The 10884-nt window shown below is 28.8% G+C and overlaps 1 protein-coding gene across 1 annotated transcript in view; it reads right to left on the bottom strand.

Moving 5' to 3' along the window:
* Positions 1-10884, bottom strand: part of LOC108691108 (ras-related protein Rab-28-like) — a 16507-nt gene that overhangs the window by 1083 nt on the left and 4540 nt on the right. The window contains exons 2-3 of the mRNA XM_018198751.1: positions 3164-3349; positions 1975-2208 (exon numbers count right to left, since the gene is read on the bottom strand). Coding sequence (XP_018054240.1) covers positions 1975-2208; positions 3164-3349 — 420 coding nt within the window. The remainder of the gene's footprint in view (positions 1-1974; positions 2209-3163; positions 3350-10884) is intronic.

Raw genomic sequence — 10884 nt, 5'->3', positions numbered from 1 at the left:
ACACGCATACACACACACACACGCGCGCGCGCGCGCGCGTATATATATATATACACATATACACACACATATACATACACAGTGAGATCCAAAAGTTCCGGGTAATTATCTCAGAAAGTATCTGCAAAAATATTTCAGACAAAGTTGTAGGGTTTAAAAAGATGTATTTATAATTAATCTTATCAGTTCGACCTTGAGCGTCGCTAATCAAGGTTGCTTTGAATTTTTTAAATGGAAACTCTTCATTTTTCATTACATATTCTCGTAGCTTACCTCAGGAACTTGTCAAAACACTGTGATATTTTATAAACTTTTTTTAATTAAAAACTTTTTGAGTTAAAGGCTTGAAAGTTACAGTACCGCCATCATTAGAGTATTAGGTATCCGACTGACGCGCGCGCGCGCGCGCACACTGGTTCAAAATGAATAATTAGACAAAACTAAAAAAATAAATGATAAAATTAAAACATTTTTAACAATTATTTATAAACTAGATACCTTAATTAAGAAATTCCTAGAACCATTACGAAATAGGTCGAATAAATCAAAAGATATCGAATTACAAAGATGTGCTTTTATAATATACTGCTTGTACAGTAATAATCAAACACACAACCTATTATGAGCTCTTATGTTAAATGAATATTGTTCTTTTCTTGTGGAATTTGGAAATAATTGTTTTTATAATGAATACTCTTCAGACAAATATATACATATTTAACATTTTTTACTTTATTTTATTTTGTTCAATTATTAAAAAATAAAACTTATTAAAAAATAGAAACTATATATACTATATATACTAATTAAAAAATAGAAACATATTGTCAATTTTTCTTTACTTGTTCTTTAAAATGTTAAGTATATGAAAACGGCGAAACTTTTGTACGCATTTGTATATCATGAAAATGGTTTTATTAAAATTAATCGTATAAATTTTATTGACAGTAATTTAATATGCATATTTTTGCAAATTTAAGAAATATACCATTTTTTGCAAGAAATTTCATGTAAGTAAGAGAGAATTAAATTTAATTAAATGTAAGAGAGTTTTAAATTTAATTAAGACTCCTGATATAATAGAATCATTTTTTGAGGGATATAGTCATACTTCTGTTTCTGATTAATTACAAATGTTTATATATAATAACATAATAAATGTTCGTTTTTCTTTTGTTATTCATCGCTTTTTTTATGTAAAAAATGTTATATAAATTACAAATATAATATTTTTTTAGTTTTGTCCCACTAGATTTGCAAATTGAATCACTGTGCGACTTAAACCTCTTAAATTTTGTTCAGAGTGCTGCCCTGGAGAACATTTATTAAAATAAAGGATATTGAAGGTTGTTCTTCTTATTTTCATTTTTGCACTAAAAATTTATTTTTACATAAAAATGAAAATAAGAGGAACAATTTTCAATTTGATCTTGATCTTGACAAATGTTATGATATCTAGGTCATGATACTGAACAACAAATTAAAGAGGTTTTAGCCGTTGATTTAACACCTTGGATGAAGCTAATATTGGCGGTACTGTAATTTTCAAGCATCATAATTCAAAAGTATACTTAATGAAAATGAACTTTATTATTACGTGTTTTGAAAAGCTATTTTGAACTTTATTATGTGTTTTGATATCAGCTATTAGATTCTGAAATAAAATAGAGCATTTTATTTTAAAAAATCGATATAATCTTGACTTGATATTGGCGACGTCACCTAAAATTAAACTGATAAGATCAGTATATAAATAGATCTTTTTGAACCCTACAACTTTGTCTGAAACATTTTTCCAATAAACCAATACTTTCTGAGATAATTAGCCATTCGAGGACTTTTGAATCTCATTGTACATATACACACACACACACACACACGCGCGCGCGCACACACACGTACGCACGCACGCACGCACGCACACGCGCACACACACACACACGCGCGCACACACATATACATTTTGTAAATTACCGATTCTCCAGTTCTCGCAGACATATCATGATAAGGAAATCCATTTTCTGCGGCGAATCGATGCGACCTGTCTCTCTTAACTGTTCTTTGATGTTCCATGTCACATTTATTACCTATTACCGCTATTAGAGGTATTTCATCGTAGGCTTCAATGAAATTCTTGATTTTGCTGAGCCACTCTTCCAAAATGTCAAAACTTGAACTATTCGTTACGTCGTACACCAAAAGAATGATCTGATTCAGAAATATACATCCAGTTTACAATCGTAACGCACAAAAGAGACATATCCATGGATGGCAACTATAGAGTGAAATCATATGGAACATTACGCACCCAAAATTTAGCTTATTGTGAAAATTCATTCTTTGAAATTAAAAAAATCCAGGATTGGATTAAAAATCAATTGTGAATTTTGTAAATGTTGTGCGCGGATGCCGATCAATATTCACGATAGTACTATAGTAATTGCGCGCAAAGCAAAGATTTAACTTGTTGCGAATTCGATTGGAAGTTAATTCATATTAAAGCTAGTTCATATTAAAACCTTTGTACACTGATTTAATTTGCTTTTAAAAGTGAAATACAAATATTTCGAATTATAAAATACATATTTTACCTAATAGTACAATAAAATGTATTGAGTATTTCAGAATTTAATCAGAATTTCTATGTATAAACATATCTTTACATTATTTTGTGTACGACGGCTTTAAAATGCACCAGTGCATACTGATTTAGCGTAATCGAATTCACTATTAGGGCCGTAATCATATGCCGTGTGCCATAATCTGTAAGAATTGACTGACCAGAATCGAGCATTTCTCTCTTATAATTGAATGAGAGGGGAATAATACTCGGTTGTGATTAGTCAATTACAGATTACGAGCATACGGTTATGATCAATATAAATGATCTCTTACTGACTTAGACAGAGCAATTCGCAATTGTAAAAAAGAGGATGCAAGGAGTACAAAATAAATAAAAAGTAAAAAACGTCATTTTGTACTCTCCTCTTTCTCTCTTTTTGTTAATAAAAATATTTCCACAAGCGAGGTAAGTTACCACCCCTGGACATGTCAAAATTAAATTAATAAAAATAATTAAAATAAAATTAATTCAATAAAATTAATTAACAAAATAAAATTTTCATATTTTAACAAAGTAAAAGTAGCAACAAATCAGTCTTACGTGTGCTTCAAAAACGTATTTATCCAACATGTTACCATGCAGAGCGAGTCCGCCAACGTCCCATAAATGTAGATTGATATTTTTACAGCTGCCGATGCTGATGTTCTTAAGAAAGAAATCGATGCCTGCGGTGGGTATGTATTGCCTAGTGAAATCGTTGTTGCAAAACTTCTGAACGATGCTGGTCTAAAGAAGGATCCTTGAATTTCAATTATCAAGATAGGCATCATAGTAGTAATAACAATTATTATTTATAATCTACTCTAATCGCACACTTTATTCAAGGGACGTTCTGTCGAACGTTCTTAGGACGTACGGATATCCTTTAAATATTCTTTGGAACATCTCTTGGAAATCTGTACTATTAGAGTATATAATAGAGTATATAATAATAACAGTCATACAACAATTATCAAACGATAAATAAAAATTGCAATTGAAACAAAGAATTATTTGCTTGTTGTGTGCCATAATCATCGACCTGCTTAATTTTTATAATCACAATTTATTTCTAACGTATTTATTATTCTTGAAAAATTTAAAACAATTAAAGGTATCGCTACATTGATAGAAACAATTAGCATTTTTTAAATAATGAAATTTATCTTAAAGACTAATATATTTTTTGTGGAGAAACAACTTATTTATTTACTTGCTTATATAGAAAAGTATCACAATTCTGACATAGGATAAAATTTACTGTTTATATATACTAGAATTGCAATATTCAAATCTTGGAAATTTATAATATCCCTGGTGAAAATTTTTTTTTTAATTTTTTATAATTTTTTTATACGAATTGGAACATTTCAGAAATACTCAGAAATATTCGAAAAATTTACATCTTCTCTTAGAATTTTTCATACATGTGAATTCTGAAATATTTTGAGATTTCTTATCTTATAATTTTTTAAAAATATTTTTTAATTTTTTAGATTTTATAACATTTCATCAGAAATTATACTTACAAAAAATATTAGAAATCTTTAATATTTCATAATTAACATATATGAAAAATTTTGAGAAAAGATGTAGATTTTCTGAAAAGATGAAAATTTTCTGAGAAGTATTTCAATTCGTATAAAAAATATAAGAAAGTTAAAAAAATTATATAAAAATTCTGAAAAATTACATGAAAAATTCTGAGAAAAATTTTCACCAGGGATAGTTGATTTTAAAGAATACATTGTAATTGAAAATATAATCTAGAAAGAAAGTGAAATTGTAGACATTGCATATTTATTAGATATTGCGTCCTAATAAAACGTTGTTCCAATTCAGAATTTAAAAATGCTATATTAAGAAGGGAAAATTTTGGAAAAAGTATTTGTAGAGAAAGGGTAGGATTGTGTGTGTGTGTGTGTGTGTGTGTGTGTGTGTGTGTGTGTGTGTGTGTGTGTGTGTGTGTGTGTGTGTGTGTGGGTATTATAGCACTGTAGGTATGCATCATCCTTTATATTTCTGCAACAGTACTAGTAATGCCAATTGTTATAAAAAGATGCATCTTCATAATATTTCAATATGCTGCGAAATTGAACTAAATTTATGTATGTACTTCGTATTTATCTGAATTTATCATATTAAATAAGCAGGTACGTTATTTTTTTATTTCTTATGTTTTTTTCTTTAATTTCATAGGGTCTCCAATCTACCTTGATATAAAGATATTTTGTTCTGCGGATTAATATTTGTAAAATAAACAATACGAGTATTGAACTATTCTAATCTTATAAATTCCCGAAACCATTATTGCTTTATTAGACACGGGAGTTTTTCGAATAGATATGTATGGTCGTTTATTACGAGCATGTTCATTATTCTTTATCGTATATTGAAAAGTCCAGCGAGGGACAACCACTACAGTAATCAGTGTATTTCTTTAAAAATATATTGTGGTAGTACAGTAATAAAACAGTCAATGCTAACAGTACTAACAATACGCTAACAATATGCTAGCAATACATAGCAGTACATAATAATACATTAACAATATTTGGCAATATGTATATGTGTGCAATAGGTGGCAATATACATAAGAAAATAATACTAACAATACAATGGTAATATTAGCAATAAAGTGTGTTGTATTACTATAATTAGCAATCACTGCACATTTTTTTAGTAGTGTTTGATTCTTCGGTCTACATTTGATAATAGCTACTAAATGTATGGTGAAATAATGCTAATCAAATATTTGGTTAATATAATCATAAATAATGTTACTTTCATAAATATTTAATAAGTATTATCCAATTGTTATTATTTTAATACTTACTCTAAATATTTGTAAAAGTAATATTATTTTTGATAATATTAATTAAATTTGATCAAAAACATTTGATTCGTATTTATTCTAATAAAATTCTAATAAAATTTTATGTACATATTAGATGTGAGAAAAAGTTCGTGGGGTTTTTCCCATTACATCTAACGGGATAAACGCCACGAACTTTTTTCCATACCTAATATATATATATATATATATATATACACAAAGTGTCTAGTAAGTTTTGACAAAGCGCTCGTGTGTAGAATGGACTGAAAATCTTCTAAAATTTTGCAATTTTTGCAATAGTTAACAAAATATTAATTACTAAAAATTGTTGAATATATCTTCAATCATTTTTTATTCAAATACTATCAACTTCACAGAAAAACAGCAAGAGATAAAAATTGTTTATTTTCTCTTGTTGGTAAAAATAATTGTCAATAAGAAAATGTAGTACTAAAAAATTGATAAAAAATTCTGAAAAAATTCTTAGAACTCTGTGAAAAGAAAATTAACCATTTTTGTTTCTTGCTGCATGTTTTTCTGTAAAATTGATAGTATTTGAGTAAAAAATTATTGAAGACCAATATTCAGCAATTTTTAGTAATTAATATCTTGTTAACTATTGAAAATTGTAAAATGGTAGAGGGCTTTTCGATTCAGTTTAGCTCTATCTACTCAAGACGGGTGGGTCCAAAATTTGGAGTCCTGTTATGTATGTATGTATGTATGTGTGTGTGTGTGTGTGTGTGTGTGTGTGTGTGTGTGTGTGTGTGTGTGTGTGTGTGTGTGTGTGTGGTACCACAAAAAGGTGGTAAATTTTAGGGATATATAATACACGTTAAAACAAATCAAAAAGTAGTCTTAATGAACAGTACTCTGAAAACCTTTTATTTCTGAGTTATGAGGCATTTTCTTCTGTGAAAAATAGAAAATAACTTTTAAATTTACAATAAATGTTCAATGTGTCTTCCGTCCATTTCAACATACAATTCTCATTGAAGATCGAACGCGTTCAAAGATTCCAGATTTATTCCGTTTTATTGACAACAATTTTCAATTCTCTGAGTCAATTCATTCTATTGTATCAACTGATGTGGCATATATCATGCTCTTCAAGTGTCCCCATAGATAATCCAACGGATTTAAATTTGGTGAGCGAGGTGGCCATACAACTGGACGCCACATCCTATCTATCTTTCTTAAAAACAATTGATTAAATGATCTGACATTAACGAGGAAATGGGCACCACTGTGCATGACCACATTCGTTATCTACGTTGCAAAGAAATATCTCCCAAAAGTTCGAATAAATTATTTTCGAGAAAATTAAGATACACTTGTTAGTCTATTAGGCAAAATGTAAGGTCCGATTAGATGGTCTCCAAAAATACCTGCCCAAACGTTCATAGAAAAACGATGATGCTGATGTGATGCTATAATATGATAACATGAGGATTTTTATCTCCCCAAACATGTTATGAACATTGATCCTGGTGAAGAATACTTAATTAGTAAAACAAAATATTACACAAATCGTGGATCTTGATTGCATCAATTAAGAAGTCATTGACAAAAAGTGATTATTGCAAATCAACTAGAAGAGCCTGAACGTACTGGACATGATAGGGATGCAAAAGTTGATCATGCAAAATGTTCCACAGTGTGATGGCTTGATCTTTTTTGCAGGGCGATTTTTCGACAAGATGTTTCAGAATTTTCTTCAATTGTGCGTAAAATATTTTCCTCGAATGCAGGAATTCTAACAAGTCGCGATCTATCGCAGTCAACTAAATTTGGTTTGAACTGTTCGGTCTCATGTAAACATTGATGAATTTTGCTAAACATTCTTTTACTTGGCTGTCAGCGATTCGGATAAGTTGCATGATACAAGCATGATACACTACTTTTGAAGCATTGCCCTTTGCTCTGCCATACATAAAATGAATATCCGTCATTTTAGAATTTGTGTAAAAATTGACCATTTTTCAGATAACACAAAACTAGATGGTTCACAATTCAAAGTTGAATACAACAATCCCTGCGTAATTAAGTGATCACATACGGACGTAAATGAACTGACTAAGAGACTTGGAAATTATTGTCAACAAATATGAAATAAACCTTCAATGATGAAACATGCCGAATTGTGTATTGATATGAGCCGAAGGCACATTGAACATTTATTGTAGATTTAATTTATTTTCTATTTTTCACAGAAGAAAATGCTTCATAATTCAGAAATAAAAGGTTTTCGGAATACTATTCATTAAGATTTTTTTTATTTGTTTTAACGAGTACTATATATCCCTACAATTTGATATCACCTTTTGGGAATATCCTATGTATACATATATGTTTGTATCAATCATTTTTTATTTTTGCATACTTTCTTATAAAAACTTTCTTGGGCTCATATTATCCTACCCAGAAGGTAATGTGAGCTGAGAAGGGATAATAAAAGTACTCACCACCATTTGTATTAAAATAATCAATTTCGATACTAAAATAAAATATCAATAAATAAAAGACTTCAGAAAACAATACAATAAATAACGAAATTAAATAATGGCTATAAAAGTTAGCGCGGGAGACAGTGCGCAAATTAACAAAGTCGATATTCAATAATTTGCTATAAAATTTGTATGTTTCGATTCTGGGTTTGAACCTTTTTCAGCAAAAATTACAAATAATAATATAATTTAAAATTGATTAGATCATACAACCGAATAAAACCAAAAGTATAAAAGATAAAACGTACGTAGCAATAAAGAGACATTATACAAAAAATCTTAAAAAAATCGGAATAAATTTCATCAAATCAGATGCTGCAAATTGCTGTTACAAAGAGAAATGTAAGACCAACACGACAATAGTTGCATGGCTGGTTGAATTACTTGCTTGTGTCAACAGTTAAAATAATGTTGTATGTTCGTAGTAATAAATAAGAAGTAGATTTATTAATATTTTACAAACAAAACTACACTTTGGTACCCTGGGTTCTTTCTCCTATCTTTGCAGAATTGGTGATGCAGAATTTGGAAAGCAGGGTGCTGGATTCTTTAGGTGTTTGTATACCCTTTTTTATAGATACGTTGATGATTTAGTTATGGCGGTCCCTTTCTTTTTCGTCGATAACGTTTTAAAAGACTTTAACTCATATCATCAAAGATTGCAATTTATCATATGGAGGTGGGTGATAAAAAAATCAATTTTCTAGATATTATCATTATTGACAATCAGTAAATTTGATTGGTATCAGAAACTGTTCTCCTCAGATAGATTCCTGAATTTTTTGTCGCAGCATCCTGTTATCCAAAAAAGAGGCGTTATTATTAGTTTAATTAACAAAGTTTTTCTTCTTTCACATCCGGAGTTCCATCAGAAAAATATTGAATTAATTATACGCATTGTTACAAAACAATGATTATCTATTGGATTTCATTTGCAATACTATAGCAAACAGAATTAAGTTTTTAATCTATAATAAAAGCGTTAAATGTTATCGTACAAATTCTGTTGCCAATGAACAGTTGATATCACAAATTAACCTTGACTCATCTTTCCTCTTGTGAAATAAATTTCTCGAAAAAATTCAAACATAGAATAAAAAATTACTTTTTACAGCATGCATAAATTAAATCAATTCATTAATCATTAAAGTACAGAAAGACCCGTTACCAAAGAGCAATAAAATGAATGTTGTTTATAAAATTGAATGCAAGGACTGTGATGCACCTTATGTACAAACTGGAAGGAATTTAAAAATCTAAATATCAGAACATATTAATCAGAAGAATCATAAGACAAACGTTGACTCATTCTATTATTACTGGTCACAGGATGCACCATAGTTATGAATTGGTCTAATGTTAAAATTCTGGATGTAGAAAGAACATATCAAAAGCACCTCAGAAATGATATATACAATATTAAGCGATGGTCTTAATTTGAAAACAGATACAAAGAGTTTAATCCAAGTAATACAATGATTTAATTAACTATTTATAAAGATATATTCATTGTTTATATGTATTGACTATTTCTTAACATAATACATTGCCACTTTATATTTGACATTGACGATCTGACTTATTTTACATTATATTGACTGATTTATTTGTTTTATTGTTAACGATTTGAATTTTTCAATGCTAGTGCATTTGATGTGACAATGGGAGTGAATTGATACAGTATGTAAATTTTGATAAGTCTATTCCTATTAATTATTAAGAACATACAACGTTATTTTAGTTGTTAACACATGCAAGTAATTCAACCAGCAACTATATTGATTATCATATTGGTCTCACGTTTCTCTTTGTGGCAGCAATTTGCAGCATCTGATTTGATGAAACTTATTGTGATTTTTCTAAAATCTTTTGTATAATGTCTCCTTATTGCTATGTATGTTTTATCTTTTATACTTTTCATGGTTTTATTCATGGTTTAATCAATTTTAAGTTATATTGTTGTTTGTAATTTTTGCTGAGAAAGGCTCAAACTCGAAACGTATAAATTTTATATGATATTATAGCAAATTTTATTGAATATTGACTTTGTTGATTTGCGCACTGTCTCCCGCGCTGATTCTCATAGCCATTTCATTATTTATTGTATCAATATATCTATCAAATAGTAGTGCATAAAATTTTTTTATTCTTCAGTATATGCTAGATATATCAAAATATTTCACGGAAAAATGTTTCTGGCTACAGCTAATCTTGATTAGCTGCATTAGCTACTATAGCTATGAAATTTGTTAATACATACAAAGGATTTGCTGCTGTAGCTAATATAAGAATATGATAGCAAAGTATGTATGTCTGTTACAGATCAATTTTATTTAGCAACATGAAATTGATTGTTATAGTTATCGGATATATCCGTGTAAAAGGAAATTGTCTTTACCATAGCTAAATATGATTTGTTGAAACTGTACTTGATATCAAATTGTCTGCTACACAAAAAATATTTGTTACAATGATCAATAATAGCAAAATGCTTATTTGTTACAATGATAATATTTAGGTCTCACAGCTAATGGAAATTAAATCTTGCAGATACGACGTTAGGTATCCATATAATGCTACTGAATTAGCTGTCAAACCTAATTTTTAGCTGTGGCAACTAATCTTTTTTTTTCCGTGTTCCTTAAGGTGCTCACAATATCTCCATTCAATCCTATAATATTTAAAGTGTATGATTATCCTTTGTTTTATTAAGGGGGGACACTCTCCTTAAAGGACACTCTCAAAAAAATCAAAAATTTTTTTTACTTAAATTTATAGTGTTATTCATATTGTTAAGAATAATATTTTAATAATTTTATATCAATATCTCAATATATAATCCCGTTAAAACCAATATCTTGCATTTCCTCACTTCGCTGATGAGTCTGCTCCATTGCGCAACAAAGCATTTTTACAAAATTAATAAAATTTAAACTGTT

The sequence above is a fragment of the Atta colombica genome, unplaced genomic scaffold (genome assembly GCF_001594045.1).
Source record: "Atta colombica isolate Treedump-2 unplaced genomic scaffold, Acol1.0 scaffold39, whole genome shotgun sequence".
Classification (NCBI taxonomy): Eukaryota; Metazoa; Arthropoda; class Insecta; order Hymenoptera; family Formicidae; genus Atta; species Atta colombica.
This window is presented reverse-complemented; position numbering and strand designations above follow the sequence as displayed.